The sequence below is a fragment of the Lonchura striata genome, chromosome 3 (assembly GCF_046129695.1).
Source record: "Lonchura striata isolate bLonStr1 chromosome 3, bLonStr1.mat, whole genome shotgun sequence".
In the NCBI taxonomy this organism is placed as follows: Eukaryota; Metazoa; Chordata; class Aves; order Passeriformes; family Estrildidae; genus Lonchura; species Lonchura striata.
The window spans coordinates 83,259,021-83,276,869 of record NC_134605.1 but is presented as its reverse complement, the minus strand read 5'-3'; the positions used below and the strand labels follow the sequence as shown (position 1 = coordinate 83,276,869).

The following is a 17,849-nucleotide window of genomic DNA, read 5'->3' as shown; positions in this document are numbered from 1 at the left end:
CATCACAGTTAAGTTTTACCCTCACTGATAAAAATACATCCTTGCACTAACCCATAGCAGCCACAGGAGCAGAATCAAAATTATTTTAACACAGAAGAATTCAATACTTATCCAATTTCCACTACTTAGTCTCATTGCAAGAACAGACCTCACTGCATTCAGAAGCCTGACGCAGTTTCAGGCTGAGCAGCAAATTGCTCAAAGTCATAATCTGAGTTTTCACTTTTCATATTCGTCTTTTACTTCTACCACAATCTCCAACATTTCCAAGCACAATCCAAGTTGAGCATAAAATATTATCTGTAAAAAGTTTTGTTTTAGAAACATCTCATTGCCGATGCAACTTCATTAAAAGTTAGACAACTAATCCCACCTGACTTAATGATGAATAGAAATTAATGTCAACCTATCAAAGATTCACCAGCTACACAGAATACAGAATTAGAGTACTGTAACAATCACAAACATGACTCTCAAATACAACTAACAGAATACGTGTTGTGGGGGGGGGGCTTTCTGATTTTAATTCAGTCTTAGGGACATTCTATCATGTTTTTCTGGAGACAGTTCTTTTTCTGCTCTAATTCTGCATCAATTTTTGAAATTGTACCCTTCAAACTGATTTCTAGCTACATAATATAAATTACCACAATTTATGGCATCTTCTCTTCCAAAAAGGGTTAAGATACAGAGATTTTGGTAAAGTTCAATTAACATTTCACAGTAGTGATTGCATATACTGAAAAAGTTATAGTGAAAAGGCCCAATTCAGCTCATGCTTCATGAAGTCTCACCAAATTCAGTGACTGCATTAAATGAAAGCCAGGGAAGAATCTTAGCTCCAAATAACAATTTTCCTGGAAGCCTGAAAAAAAGATTTGCCTTCAAAAGTAAATTACAACAATTTTTCTGTCTGCTCTTAAGCTCCTACTCTCAAATCTTGGCTTTTTCATACAATAAAAAAAATATTAAGGCAATCCAAATGGAAAAAATATGGAAAACCTAACTTGATAGAATGCACAGATGTCTCACAATAAAAACCTTTCTTTCCATATTTTAATGTAATATAAATATACAAGTCACTTTATCTTGGCTACTTTAAAATATGGCTCTGCCACAACATGATTTCAGTATTCAAGTATCTGCTGCCACAGCACAATTTTTTGCAAGTCTACTCTTGGATACTACAGCTAATGATATATATTGGAAATACTGCAAAAATAACTTCTTATTTAAAACCCTTATTGATTAAGTCATTACTGAGGTCATTAAATAACAGAGGAAAATAATTTGTTTGGAATGAATTATAATGAACAGCAGTTACTGTAATATGTTGGTTCTGAAAGAAATATTCTTTGGAACTAAATGTCTTTTTTATAAGTCAAGGTAAAAGAGGGAAAAGGAACTGGGATTTCTACCAAACCACTAGAACTAAATGGAAAAATTTTACTTCAAATAGTTGGAAACTGCTGACAAGACAACTTACCTACTAAGGGAAATTGGACATTTTATATGTTACACTGCAACTGAGAACATTTCTTCAACATAACACGCTAACTTGATTTGCACCTCACGTGTGAGGTGGAAGTTCACTCACAGCTTTTTTCTGCTTTACTTGATCTCCCACAGTGTTTTTTTTTTAATTTATTATTAGGAGAACACCTAAGTTTAAGATACAGTCCAACTGTAAGACTTAAACTGTTAGGATTCCATGAAATATTATCAAAGCAGCTACACTCAGAGTCAAGAAACACAATTATCCTCCACAATAACAATGGTATAATGTGGCCACTAACAAACATACAATGAGACCTTGAAATATTCTTCCCCTGGATTAAAACAAATACCTGGGTAGTTTGCTTATATTTCATGTACACACAAAAATCTACAATACTTGAACACTCATTTTTTTTCTTTGGTCAATGTGTTCAGAAATGCTTGTTGAACATCCACTTCTTGCCTGCTTGTTTAAACAGGATGGTTAAGGAACATGGAGAGACAATGCATATCATAAGAAGGAAAAGCTGCCTGGCTAGCAAAAGACTTCTGCTTTTCCTTGACTGGAAATGGAAACTAATGCATGTTCATCACTTCATACAGCCCCCAAGACATCAGCAAACAAGGAGGGAGTTGGTTTAATAAAATTATTCCCCAACAGGCATGAGTCCTATGATGCTTTGGAGAACCAAATCAGCTGGTGTAAGCACAGCTGTCAACTGTGGTGAGTATGTACACAGGAAAACAAAGTGCTTGCATGGACAGGTCAAACCCCTGCCTTGGAGAGCTGACCCAGCTTCAGACTGTCAGATTCACTTTGGCAGTTTTTAGCTCAGAGCATATTTCACTGCCTACAGTCCCCTGTACATCTCTACCATCGCTTCAAGCAGACACATGTTCAAAAATTCACTTGGTAACCTTCAGTCAGGTGCTTTTATATCCTATTCTGGACTTCTGAAATGTCCAGTTTCCATATTAAGTTTTTCCACTGTAGTGTGCCAGAGACAATATGATATTAAAGCAGTTTCCCTCTTGGGAAAGCCAAGTCCACTTGGCTTACTTCCCGTAGCTCTCCAGCAATCATTGTTGTTATTGAACACAAGACTGAATCAGCTAAAATTAAAATGTTGACAGTCATAAAAATCAAATGTCCTTATTCAAATGGCCTTTCCCCTCAGATACATTTACACAACTCCAGCTGATCTCAGTGGTATTTTTACATGCAATTTGGGGCCAAACTTTAAACAGCTTTCAGTATGTGTTTTTTTAAAACCAGGTTTCGAAATCAATCTGCAGTGGTAAATTTTGTGCAGAGACATGTTTCATTTAAGTTAAACATAGGATTTTTATAAGCTAGCATCCTAAAATGTCAGAATCAACTAAGCCTTCGCTTGTAGAGGCACAGACCAAAATATTCTGGCCTGAGTCCTGTCTTGCTTACAATGGGCAAAAGTCAGGAGTATCCTATTGAGTCAGGAGTATCCCATTGTGTCAGCAGGCTAGATTGCCACAGTGCATGTATCAGATGAGATGATAGCAGGTAATACTCTAGATAGCAGATAGTAGATGATATTCTAATGGTCAAACTCTCCTCAGCACTGGAGGAGGCAACCACTTGGGTGGGCTGATATCTCTCCCTCCAAGACATAAAGTGGTTAGCAAGCAGCCCTCAGGCAGGTAGAGAGGGGATGTGGCCACAGTGCAGGGGAAAGCCAAAGTCTTACTACACAGAGGCCTCCTCACATGACCCCATTAAAGAAGATTTCTTCTCTTCTGCAGAAAGGCAAGAAGATGCCAACCAGGAGAGTTCTAACCCAAAACAATGGTTAGAGGAACTTTAGCCAGAGCACTCCTGAGTCCCTGATATACGATAATGCCAAGAGGTGTTCACATTCAGTCCCTTTAATTTTTTATCTGTCTTTTATAAAAGTTATTCAGTTAACACTATGAAGAAATATCTTATTATTCACTCAACCTTCCCCCACTGGGTTTTTTTTTTTTCTGATACATACTTCATTTCCTAGATAAAACTAAGATAATTTTCCTCAGATTATCAAGTCTATTTCAAAGGCCACACTCAAAAATCTTGGAATGTATAATTTTAAAAATGCATGATACAGCATTAAGTCTCCTGAGGACAATGAGTCCTTGTTTGTGTCAGGACGGAAGCAGCACTACACTGTCTGACCATTACGTAAAGTGCCTGTGATAGGCTAAAAATCTCATTGTAAGAAAATGTCACTTGAATTTGTACTGTTCTGTCTGTAGGAGGCCATTCATTTCTAAAACATTCTTATGCTACTACAGAAACTGCAAAAAAGAACCATTTATTTAGCAAAGAACTGCTACTCATTTTCTGACCAAAAACGAGCCTGCCTCCAAAATCTCCAAACCTAAACTATAAGAAATATATACAATGGAAAATCACTTCAAACTGAAAATGACCCAGTCATGACAACTTTTTTTCATATCTTGTTTTGGTACAGCTTAATTCTCACAACACAAATAGATAGTCTTCAAACAGGATGGAAGGTTTGGGCCTTATATCACTGAAACAAAGATTCTCTTTCTAAAGAAGAAGACATAATGACATAATTATCTCTCAAATTTATTTATACTCTCCTGAATATAATACAATATGTCTCTTTGCTTATTCTAAAAAGCACAGAGATAAGAAACAAAATGGGCTGACACCTCTGCTAATGGAGACCAGCAACCTCATATGCCAAAGAACTTTGTTCTTTTTTACTAACAGCATGTCTAGGCTAGGATCTTCACTGATATAAGTGAAAATACTTGGAAATTTCTCAGTGCAAGCAAGATGGAAACCTGGTTACTGAATATTCTTCTGGAGAAAAAAATTGAACCAGCGTTTTTTCTAAATTTCTCTGAAATCTGTATTTAAAAGTGTAATGACTTCCCTGGTTACAGTCAGTTACTCAAATATTCTAAAAACTTTTCTGCAAACCATATATCTGCCAGCCAAAGGACACATAAACCAGATCTTCAGCTTTCAAGTTTTTCATTAATTAGGATTAAGCATTTCTGTATTGATTGCTTAATCTTGCAATGAATTTTTTAGTCTTTAAAATGACTGCAATTTATGAAAGTTAATCTGCTTAGCAGCTAATGTACAGTATGTTCTTTTCATCTGACAGCATGCATTTGGGCAGAAAATCAAATTCTTTCCAGACTTAAAACCACTTCTCTTATTAAAAAACAGATTACAAAAACAGTAGCTCTTACAAACTGCCCGCTGTCTGCTGCATTTAAACTCACTGCCTTCACCATGTTTCTCATTGTATTTTATTTCTGGTGTATGTAAAGATCATACAATCCCAAGAAATATTGAAAGCCAAATGGTTTGTTTGGAGTGTTTGGAGATAAGAGAAAGACTTTTCCCTAAGACATTCCATGGGTGCTCCTTGCTTGCTTTTCAATCTGTATTACTTAACATCAAATACAACCATTAGTGCAAATTTGTTTAGTACCCCCAGCTGTCACAAGCCCTGTTCCACCCCAAGGCCAATGGCAGCCTTCACTGATTTAATTTAACAGTTTCAACAACTTTGTGTGAGCTGAGGGGAATCATAGCCAAAAAGTATGTCTGAGGAAAATTTTTACATGGCACCTTTATAGAAGTGTTCCAACCAAAGCTGCCCAGTGATGGATTGCCATGCACTTTTGAAAGTGAGAGAATAAAAGTGGAGAGTTTTCTACAGCACATATTTTGAACATGCAGTTATATTTAATGCAGTATGAAATATAAAGCTCCAGAATTTTCACCTCTGGATGGTACTTAATAACTGTAGACAAAATCAGCCAATGACTGAAAGAGGTCATATAAAAGATGAGAAGGGTATACATTTCCTAAAATCTGGATTACTGGAGAAGGAAAGCATACTCCTTCAACAAAGGGGCAAATACAATGTTTCCCTTTTCCTGCTTCAAACACACACACACACACACACACACACAGAGAAATAAATCTATCCTCTCTGAATAACAATTACCTGGTAATGGAACAGCACTCTCAGAAATGAGTCATCTTCTGATTACTCATTTGCTAAACTCTCTACACTGTGTTGTCTGTGAACAGTTCATAAAATGCTGATCCTCTGGCATGTGTTTATCTTTGGGCTGGACCAGAAAGCTATGCAAACAGTTTATAAAAGAGATTATCTACAGTTACTTGGCGGACTATTTGCCCTCTCTGTTTCATGCAAAGAATCAATAAGGGCAAGCATATGCTTAGCAAAAAGAAAAACACAAGGAGAAACTGAGATTACCCAGATAGTAAATTATATCAAGTACACAGAATGGTTTCTGGGTTTCTGTGGATTGATTTTCCCATGAATCCTGAAACAAACAAGCAATTTCAAAACACTGCAAAACTACCATGCAGAGGAAAGCAGATGAATATGGGGTAGATTCTAACTGCTCCAAAATATTTTGGAGATAACAAACATAACTGAAGGGCCTTCAATGAATTCCTGGGCAGAGATGTCCATGCAGGTCAGGTTAGAGCAGCCTAAAAATTTCTGGTTTTTTCCTGTATGCTGAAGGATACTCTTGTCTGAGAGTAATTGCCCATGTGAGTTCTACTACTACATGCAGAACAAAATAAATCATAACTGAAAGTAGGAAAAATGTTTGCCTACATCCTTAATCACAAGAGACCTTTTAGTGATTCAGTAAAATTCCATAAACATCTGAGAGTTTGGATTTTTTATTTCCTGCCACTTGACTATAAGATAGTTGGAGAAGGTACTGTATCCAACTCTTCTTTTCTCACTTTTCTGTTAGTGCTGAAATGTTCTACACCCAAACTCCTCCTCTTAGGCTGCATGTCAATTCCATGAGCTAGCAACTATCCCAGTTTGAAAGGCAATCTCAAGCCTAGCTCCTGATATGATGAGCAACTATGGCACCACTGACTGAATTGGTTTGGGGAGAATTCATATGGTGAAGACATCAAGTAAGCCCCATAGGGATTCCTGATACAGAAAAATACTTAAGTGCTCAGTCTTTCTGGGTTGCTGGCAATGAAAAACACACACCACACTATTTTGTTTCTCAGACACCATGGCTCATGGAAAAACTAACTAAAATACTAAACACTTTTTTATGCTTCCTTTCACAGCTTTTTTGTCATTACTGTTGATAAGTTTATTTCTCCAGAAGTTAAGACCTGTCCTATTTCCAGCCTCAGTCAGACAAGTTATTTCAGCTACTCATTAGTCAAGTATTCACTTCACTGACCTATGTAACTTTTCATCCTGGTCCAGCCATATTTATTTTAGCTTCCCAACCAGCATGACTTCTCTTTTTATGTAAACTTCTATACTGAGCTTTGACATTTGAATGTTACCTTTCAGTTCCAAAATTGCAACTCTTTTATCCATAATTGTCTCAATTTCTTTAAAGGTTTTGTTATTTTATCCTTCACTGTGGTAAGATAGGGCCATACAGTGAAATACTGTCTTATGTGCTGCAACAAATATTCTGAAAACCTTTCATACTGTTAGTCAGAGAATCTTTTAAAATATCTATGACTATGTTCAAAGAGTTCTGGCCTAATTCAAGTACTTTTATTGCCCCATGGAACTGCAGATATGCCGATTACTGAAATACACAATAGATATTCCATGAAGAAATATCATGAATTAGGTCTTTGCTGTCATACAAAAATAAATTTGTATTCTGTTGCTTCCCTTTGATCACCCAGTAAGGATTGACATCTCTACAGTGCTTTTACTAACATTTTATCTAACCAAGAAAATTTAAGAGACAGTTTTAATATTAAAAGTAATGCTTTCTGAAGAGCAGCCTGATAGGATTTTCAAATCTTGCTGAATCTTCAAAGAATTTACACTTAAGTCATAAAGCTATACATGTCAAAATGGTAAGTAATTTTTAATTTGTTTCCTCCCAGCTGAAGAACTGGATAAGAAGTCATTCAGTTGAGTGATAGGATGCTCCTTTTTCATATTTATCCCAAGAAAAAAATCTGTCACTGAATTTTTAATGTAATGTTTTAATTCAATGGCTTAGAGCAAAATTTCTTACAGAAATGCTTCTGTGACTTTTAAGTCCAACACCCATTTTAAACTTAGTCTGGTTGCATATAAGCCTATTCCTAAGACAGAGGCAAATATTCTTATAAATTATTTGGCTCTTTAACCAATGTCTAGAATGTTTTTTTTCTTATTAACAATCTTTCAATGCATAAAGTCCAAATAAGAATCAGAGCCCTCAAGGGAGACACAGGGCAGGGAGCACTGAAAGGACAAGACCATCTGTACCGGAGACTGAATTCTGTTTTTCTGATGATTTTGGCTTTTGGATTCTACTGTATTTCATTCACCGCTCTCTCTAGGATGTGTTTTAACTGAAGCTCTAGGCAGTGCCCCAAGAGATTTTTATTTTGTTCAAGTTTTATGATAGGATAAAATGCTAAGCTTACTTTATGAATTTGAAACATACTTGATGTCTCCACAACTCCTTGTTAATAAAGGAGCTCTTCTAAGTTTACTGCAAACATTCTCAATGAAAATGTTTCCACCAAATGTAAACAGCTAACTTGGTCAAACCTTTACTAAAATTCGAGGTATGTCCCTAAGGAAGTGAACCATTCAGTCTGTTTAACAGTGAGACAGAGGCTTCTCAAAATTTGCAAAGGAAGACTGAGGCATTCCTCTATACACTGATAGCACAGAGGAGAAAGCAGGCTGTCAGTTTCCTATGTCTGCTTGGGACCCAGTTTGTTTTTGTTCTGAGGGTGAAATTTGTATTCCTGGATTGACAGTGGCTCTTGTTCAGGGGAAAGAATAAAAGAGACTCTTGCCCAATATATTCTGCAATACTGTGAACCTGCTGGGGTGTGGAGGTGAATTCAAACTGTCCCACACAGCACAAAATCTACATTTGCACCCTCCCTCTTCCCTCCAAAATATGTTAGACCTAGGAAGTGTCAGCATCACCACCAACAGGGAAGTTCATTATATCCTCATCATCTCTGGCTTTTCTGGAGAGTATGGGAAGAATATTGATACCAGATCTCATTAACCTGGATCTCAGCAATATTCTGGGCAGGAGATAGGCTCTTTTCTCCTACAAAAGGAGATTTCTGGACCTTGCATTTGTAGTGAAAGCAAGGGAGTTAGGAAACTTTCAGTATGAACTGCAAGTTGCCTGATTCTCTGACAGCTGCATCCATCAGGGTAAGCAAGTCTCAGGCAGTGGGATGGACAGGCAGTTGGTGTCTAGATCTCCCAGTTACTCCTTGTATAGTCAGTAGACAGAGAAATGCTCATTTGAAGGAAAAATGATATCTCAGATGGACTATCTGCCTACTGGAAGTGTTTGCCCTTCTTCATCAATCACAGAAGAATCCTAGGGAGCCCATGCTGCAAGCGGCAGTGTTCATGTGCCTACATTTTAGTAGGAAGAATTCAGCACATTGATGAATCATTGAAACTGACCTTTAAAATTATTTTATTTTACAATTTCCTATTTAAAATATGTTTTCTGGATTTTTTGTAACCTATGTCATAAATCAAATTTGAACTAGTGGAGAAACTGAGAATCGAGTGTATTCCTACTATAACCTGACTAGCATCAACAGACAAGTCTTAATTCCACATAATTCATCCATAAGATGTTTTTAAGTGTGATGCCAACATAGCTGCAATGCCAGCTTTCAGCGGTGCATTCCTGGCCAGAACAGAGCAAAGTCGCACTTCCTTTCAAGGCCTATGAGGAAGCTTTCTCTAACTTCTGACAATCTACAGATCACATTGAGAATGCTCACAGAGAATTAGTTTGGTAAATTATCTGCTCAGTGTCAGAGAAAGAACAGCCTTTCCTCCTTATAAGAAAGGCTTTGGGTCTGACTTACACTTTTGTCAGCATTCTGTTTATGGTCAGCTTCCTTTGTTAGAAGCAGGATTTGACTCTGTATGCCTAAGACTACATGTTGTTTCTCTGATGCAAAATGGTCCCTGAACGTCTTTCAAACATCTTTCAGTACCGTAGAAATGCTGCAAATTTTCATATCTATGAGATATGAGACACTTTAACCCCATTAATTAATCCTGTTACATTAAGAATACGCCAGTAAATCAGCTTGGAAGATGATAGTTATATAACAAAATATTTAAAGGAGGCTGGTGTGGAAGTAAGGTCAGTTGTGTTTGGTGCTTCTGGCAATAGCTTTTTCAAAAGATACAGAGTCACCTCCACAACTAGTGATTTAACCCACTTTTTTTTTTCTTTGAGGACAGAAGATTTGGAAAGTCCATATAAAGCAGGAGAGTGTCTTTACATCTATTTTTCATTTAGATATTTACTTCTACAGAAAACTTGTGAAGACACTTTAAGACACCATAAACATCAGCCAGACAATACATAAATAATAACAGAACCAATAAATAATTACCTTCAAGTGTTTCTCCCTCTCCAGAAAGGGCATCTCCTGCTCCAGAGGCATACAAGGCAGACACAGTCAGTGCATACCTAGTGGCTTGGTCCAAGCCTTTCAGCACTTTAGAGGTAGTGTCACCTTTCACAGTCACTTCCTTAGTTTCACCTCCTGCGACTGGAGTGTATGTTATAAAGTACTGCTGCACTTTGCCAGGAGCAGCACCCCAAGACAGCTTCATTGTTGATGTTGTAGCATCAGAAACTCTCAAATTCCTTGGATTTCCTCGGACTGCACATGTTAAATAAAAGATGTTGAAAAAAAGTTGAAGCAAGCTTAATTTCTTAGTCTAATCTCTTAAACTAACACTACATAGGATTTTATGTTAAAAATAATTCTCTAATAGGCTGTACCGACACTGATACAGTGTACCTTTACTGTAATCAGGACTGTACATTCCCATCCCTGCCCTCCTTAGGCAAAAATGCACAATAAAGTCCACTTCATTTTTTTTTTGCTGTTAAAGCAGGCTCAATCCTGGAGCACTTATACATACTAGCACCTCTAGATATGTTCAGATTCAACAAAGATCCATGTTGAAGTCACTGTCTTCAGAATCAAGGCAAAGATGACCAATTAAATGTGAATTTAACATGTTTTGGTTTCCTAAAGAGGTCTTTTTGATGATTTTTTTAATTGGTCAGTGAAACTTCAACAATGATCAGGACAGTCATACTGCCTGTACGCTCTAGATTTTATTTAATATGTCATGATACATGTTAAAGGATCATGCATTTTCACATAAGTTAAATCTACGATAATAACTTGAGAAAACTAAATGTTTCCTTAACTTATTGCTAAACATTCAGCACAAAGTGCAGAGTCTGAATTTGCTCAAAAGGTATATAAGGAATATAATTTATATCATTGATAATATGAAGAATGATAAAGACAATTAATTTAACATACAAGTAGATCCTTTGCTCAAGTAACCTTGCCACATCAGGTTCAAGATACTGTATTTTAAAATGAAATATTGCAATTTTGATGAATTCTGTTGTCTTAAGTTATCTTTCAGCTAGGCTTGGGCAATGTTATAACTCTCTGTTCATTTATGATAATACATATAGACTATACGGTTTATTCCCTTTTCAGTATGAATATGTCGACATGCAGTGGCTTTTTCTCATGCTTACTATGTTCACAGCATTGATCATGTACCTTCATCAGTTTTTGCATATCCAGTCAATGAACTCCCAGGCCCAGACTGATACTCAGGAACAACAGACACTTCATATCTTGTATCTTGGTTCAAATTCTGCAGAGTAGTTGACCTATCATTTGCTGAGACAGTCACTTGTCTCCTTTCTCCTCCAGTAAGTGGTCCGTAAACAAGCCTGTACCGTAGGACATTTCCTGGAGCTGGAGTCCAGCCAACTACAAAGCTATCAGTAGTTTCATCTGTAATCCTTAAGTTTCGAGGGGCACCTTTAACTACAAAAAATATACACATATAAGTTGTAAATATTTGCTTTTAGTGAAGCAGTATCTGAAGCAAAACCATGTCAACAATTCTGTTAGCTCATCCAGTTTACCAAAGCTGCTTATATTGCCCCCCCATTGCTCTAGGGTATACACGCCTTTAGTAATTTCTGAAAATTTAGGGTCATAGTTACATTCAGCAGTGGAACTATGTTGTCTCCAAAAGTACATTCATCCCAGTTTATACAACTGCTTCTGAAAATTAAGACATTCTGACTGTGTTTAATGGTAACAATAGAACTAAACTGTGTAAGGGACATTTGGGCATAGTGAGGAAACTTCTTAACACAATAAATGGTATACGTTTCCTTGCTGCAGCCCTTTGCTTCTGCACCCTTTCCATTTACAGATGGAAAGTAGCAGTTGTCAGATACACCTGACTACACACAGGCAGCTATCCTATTTGCAACAAACAAGGAACAAACAGCAAAAAAACCCCACCAAACCAATTCTGTTTCCTTGAATTTTTCAAACAAAAATATATTCATTGCAAGATGAGTTGCATCTAACGTTTAAAAAAGGTTTCTGAATTTAGTCTCTAACTCAAAGAAATGGTTTGTTATCCTATAAACTAAAGAAAAACTATGGTGAATTCTTTAACCTAGCCTACTCCTTGACAAAAAGCACAGCAGTTCAGATGCACCCAGTGGGCACAGCAAAAGACTCTTCCAACAGACATACAGATCTACTGCACTGCATGCTGCCTAGCAGTAAATAGCATTGTCACTTAGGGAAAAAAAAAAAGTTCTGCTTTTTTGATGTTTGCTATCTCTATTCCATAAGTATGGTTCTTCAAAGTTATGACTGGAGTAATTAATAATCCCAGTTTTAAAAAATAAACTTGTTTTCTATTAATCAGAAACACAATACTCAACCTCAAAGCCTTTAAAAGCCTGAAACCAAAGTTAATTGCCAAGAAAGCCATCTGGCTCAAACTGTTACTTAGATCTGCATGGAGAGCTGCTGATGTTTATGTGGCTGTAGAAGAACTCTCTCTTCTGAGAGAGAGTTCTGGGATATCATCAGATCACAGTTAATAATTATTTAAGGTAGTATCAGTTACAAATGGGAAGACAGATTATTTTTATTAAATCTTTTCCTTCTCCTGTCCCTTATGCACACAAGCTACATGTTCTATCAGCCAAGAGATTGTTTTCCTAAGGGAAAATTATGCGTGGCCAAAATATTCTGACTGGTACAGTCATGGAAATGTGCACACTGACAGTGAAACCTGTATCTACCAAACTTAACATCCAAACTAAGCAATTTTATAAGTGTTTATTTCTATCAGTCTTAAGAGGAAAGAGCAATTAACAAATCTTCATGCTGTTTCTTTTGCTCCATTGGAACCATTTATGTCACCAAAGGTCACAAATGACAGCATGGAATAATGAAAAAGAGTAGATCAATACTTTTAAAAGCATCATTTAGAGTGGACTGAGTTTTCAACTACTGGAATAGAAAATCAAATCTACTGTCACACTGCTCTTTTCAATCAGGAGAAATGCATCATGGCAACTCCATCAAGAAAAAGTAAAGCTACCATGATTAAATTTACAGCCACTGATCACATAAAACACATACTGACATCAATGGAAGTTTTGAATCAATTGTTGGATCAGACCAATGAGTTTCTGATAAAAACAAAACAGTTAACCAAAACTCAAGGCTTTTTAAGCCTATTGTATATAGAACAAGATTTCTATTAGTATTATATTAGATGTAGACATAGCAAATTGCATAGGCACACATTTGTCTTTAAATGTACTGAATTCAACATGCATTTCTGCATCTGTCTCATAATTATTAAATAGAGTCAAATAGAAATTTATAGTTCTGTTGGAAAGAATCTACAATGTTCATCTAATCCAATTGAGTCCATATTGACAATAATTCATGCCATGGAATTTAATATTGAGAACGCACTACTTCATTTGAAAGGAGAACACTGCAGAGGAACACAGCAGAGGAACATATCCAACCTCGGAAAAATAAAAGTACAATCTTAGCAACTTAATGTTTGCATATTATTAGAATACTAAATCTTTACTGAATGCATTGAGATACAGTAATGTTAATTCGCATCCTGCACTGCAATACAGCTTCTCAGCCTTAGTTGACTGTTCCTCATTTTCCTCTTCTCCAGCTAAGCAAATTCTTATTTGAACATATGACTCCCTCGTGTCTGAGAATAATGGGAATCCTACCTTCTAAGGTGGTTTCCTCTCCATCCAAAGGAGGGCCATCACCGTCTTCATATTCAGAAATCACACTGACTGCATAAGTAGTTTCAGGTAGTAAGTTGGTGAGAACAGAGCTAGTACTTGAAGCTGGTACTGAAACAATGAATTCATCTCCACCGACTGCTACTTTATATTTGATGAGATAGGACAAAACCTCAGATCCAGCTGGAGACCAGCTCACTTTGAAACTCTCTGATGTTATGTCAGAAAAGACCATGTTCTTTGCAGGTACATAAGCTGCGTGGAAATAAAAATGTGCATATGAGGCATGCTTGCCAGAATATGTTAAACACAAAATTTCTAAAATAAATAATAAATGTTCCTCAATAATTTGATTTATTCTAATTTAACAGATATTTTGTTGCATATGCACAAGATTTGTTTTTTACACTAGCTTATATCTATCAAATTTCAAGAAGACCATATCTAGGCTGCCTAAAATCATTCACAGTAAGTAGAAGCACCAACTTAATGATTTCTAGATCAAATGAAAACAGTCCATCAAAAAATATATATATTTATGAAAACTTAATTAACAATCTGATTATCAAGTTGAGTTCCCTATTTCATATGTCCAATGAACAGCAATAACATTATGTCCTCAATGGAAACTAAACATTGTTGGGGTTTTTTTCAGATCTAGATTAAAAATAAGACAAAATAAAAACCAGTATTTTTTCAGGAATGAAGTCAAAGGAGGAACAAGGAATTTGACACAAGGCACAGACACAAATCTGACATCCTGGGCTTGTTTTGCTTGGCCTAGTCAGCCTGTCAGTGGGGATCTTAAAACTTCAAGCCTTCTAAAACAAAGGCTGCTTTTCTGGTTTATTCCTCAAAGCTATCCTGAAACAAAAGGTTTAATTTTAAAGAGAGTTGGGCTTTTAACAATGGGGTCTTTTCAATGTTAGTGTCCTACTAAGCATAGGTAGGGGCACTGTGGGTACAACTAATCATAAGTAATTTTATCTGACCAAAGTTGACCATTTAGAAAACTTTTGAATATTAAACATCATCCATGCTGGCTTAATTTGGATGTATGTGAAGACCCTCATGCGCTACTTCATTTCAGTCTTTACAGTCATCTGACTGTAATCCCTCTCACCTAGCACCTGCTGTCTCAAGTTGTCTTGGCTAAACCCATTTCAGAGGGCCATTAATTTTACCCTAAAACTTAATCAAATTTACCTCTAGAGTTGTTGGCCTTACTTCATTGCCTTTGAACATCTAAAAGACAAGCTTAGACTTGCCACCTCATTTTGTAGAGCTAAAAAAGAATGCTCTGGTAACTTTTACTCAAAACATTGAGTGCAAAAGCAGAGTGTATCCACTAAGGTAATTCCAATAGACGCACATTTTATTAGATTTTTAGATACCTAACAAGGGTGGGGGAAAATTTTCTCCAATATTTTTTTCATTTCCATCTATTCATTAATTTCACCTGTTGTTTTTAATATATTTGGAAACGAGAAGCAAATCCCCAGTTATTAAAATTATCATTTGTATATGGACAGTTTAATCAAAATAAATTCTTTAGGTAACTATAAGCATAAAATATTGGTTCAGATCCTATTTTTCTACATTCCTCTAAGTAACAGTAGTTGCTTACATTTTCTCCTTATAGCAGCCAGTTCCTGCTCAATTCGTAGGCAGACAGACTGTGTAAGTTCAAATGATATTCTTTGAAAGGCATCAAAATCTTCTACTGTGTAAACATGGGTGTCCGCAGGAGGTGATGCGATAGCTTCCAACTCCGTACGCACTGCATCCTTCACACCAACTGCAAATATTTCTACATCTGCATCCCTCAGCTTAATTGCAGGTTCTTTAAAAGCATCTGACGATTTTCCATCAGTGATAAGAATCATTACTCTCGGCACGTTTGGTCTTGATCCTTTGCTGGTAACAAATACTTTCTCCCTCACATATGTCATTGCTTTGCCTGTGTTGGTAGATCCACCTCTGTAGGGGAAGGTGTTAATAGCCTGAATTATGTCTTCCACTCTGTTGTATCTGTTCAAAGAAAACTCCATATGGGGATCTCTGCTGTACTGGACAAGACTTATCTGTACTTTTCGAGGTGATATCTCAAAGCTTTTAACCAACACTTCCAAAAAGGCTCTTACTTTAACAAAATTGGCGATACCAATGCTGTAGGAACCATCCACTAAAAACACAACATCAGCTTTTACATCCACACCACGTGAGCATTCTGCAAAGGAAAAGAATAACCACTGTAAACAGATTTTCAATAGCCGCACAGCATTGCAATTGTTGTATCTGTAGTTCATGTATCACACACAACTGTTTATAAGCAAACTATGATAAGCAAAGCTGTTTCTCAAAAATAATAAAGGTATGATATTAAAACAAGCATCAGAGGTTCCATCAATGAAGAGCTACAATTTGAAAATAAGGTGGCTCCAAACTCACCCACTTGAACTTTTACTTGTTGTGTTTTTTCCATTATTGTTATTGGCTCACTGGGGGTCAGTCCTTTCATTGCATAAACATTAATTTGATACTCTGTGTCTGGAGAGAGATCTTTAACATTCAGAGCAGTTGTCTGAGGACCCACACTCAGTACATGTTGTTTTCCCCCAGCTATCATTGGAATGAATTGCAGACGATAGCCAGTTATTTGGCTTGTGGATGGATCCCAAGTGATTCTAACAGACTTTGAGGAGATCTGAGTTGCCACCAGATTTGAAGGAGGCTCCACCACTGAAAGAAATCAAAAGCAAATCCGCAATATTAGTTACAATTATAAACATATTTTCTTAACAGTTTCTATTTCTGGAATAAGTTTAGTTATCTTTGCTTGATCTTCCCTAAAAATCACTTTTGGCTTTTTTTTTTAGCATAAATAGACATAAATTAATTACAGGACAGTCCAAATGAGACATCAGTGAGAGGGCAAAAATATGAACAATGCATTTGTGGTCCCCCAGGTATAGCATAAGTTCCAGGAGAAGTGCTGCCCAGTTCTAAAATTGTTTCAGCCAAAAGTGAAAGCGACACTCACAGGAACACAGTAGAAAGTGTGAACAAATGCAGACTTGAGAAGAATACGATATCAGCAGAGACATCTCTACTGTTGTTTTTGTCAAAGAATAAACTAGTTACTTAAAACCTTACAGGGCAAGAAAGCTGCAGTGATACAGCTTCATGTCTTTGTCTTCTCAGTTTTCTCCAGTTTTCATGCTTTGGTTCTTAATCCACTGCATATTCTGACCCTTCACCAAGCAGCCTTTTTCCCTTTAATACATTTTTCCACAGAAGTGATGCCTGTGTCCAAACTGACTCTGATAACTGCACATCACTGTGTTGCCTTTGAAACTATGGAATGGAGCTATTCCAAATCTGCTACATCACAGGTTCTGTTATCCTGTGTTTGAAGACACAAAACTGAAACCAGTTTTCCAACTTTCTAAGTGAAATCTAGAAATAGATGAAATCTAGCAATAAAGCAAAGGAAGTAGGGATAACCTCCTCAATAGCCATCAGGATAAACTGAAGCTACAAACACATTTTTACAAAGTGTCTCACCTTCTTCCCCACTAACCAGTTCACCTAGTTGTTCATCAACACCAGAGCACACTTGCAAGATAATTTCATTCTGTATATCCACAATTCCATCAAAATTAGCCACATTGAACACATGCTTCAGTGATGGCTGAGATGCAATTAGCTTGAGTTCCTTTGCATCTGCTGCTTTGATACCTAGAAGTTTCAATAGACAGGGCTGTGTTAAGTAGACATAAAATACAAACACCTGTGAATGTACTCATGAAGTATCAAAACATCCTGGGGTAAAGCTGAGTTTAAATTAGTTCTGCCTTCTATCATGATCAATAATCAAACTACAAAATAATGATTAATGAAATGAGGCGGCAGACTCAATTTTCAATCAGGGAGAATAATGTGGTGTAAGTGAAGAATGAGGCCAAGGTTGAAACTATGCTGGTCAGTCATATCAATTTCCATGCAGGAGCAACATAATTATCATCAAATTAACACAAGTGATATGTTCCACTCTGGAGGGACCCATTTCAAGGCATGCACATGAAAAGAGGGCATAATGAAATTCATCAACCACACTGTCTGCAAACTTATAAATTAACTTTTTATGAAAGTTAATCTCT

The 17,849-nt window shown here is 36.6% G+C and overlaps 1 protein-coding gene across 1 annotated transcript in view; it reads right to left on the bottom strand.

Moving 5' to 3' along the window:
• Positions 1-17,849, bottom strand: part of COL12A1 (collagen type XII alpha 1 chain) — a 98,121-nt gene that overhangs the window by 65,847 nt on the left and 14,425 nt on the right. The window contains exons 8-13 of the mRNA XM_021553745.3: positions 17,254-17,427; positions 16,138-16,428; positions 15,314-15,916; positions 13,669-13,941; positions 11,141-11,413; positions 9,938-10,210 (exon numbers count right to left, since the gene is read on the bottom strand). Of these exons, the coding sequence (XP_021409420.2) occupies positions 9,938-10,210; positions 11,141-11,413; positions 13,669-13,941; positions 15,314-15,916; positions 16,138-16,428; positions 17,254-17,427 (1,887 nt within the window). The remainder of the gene's footprint in view (positions 1-9,937; positions 10,211-11,140; positions 11,414-13,668; positions 13,942-15,313; positions 15,917-16,137; positions 16,429-17,253; positions 17,428-17,849) is intronic.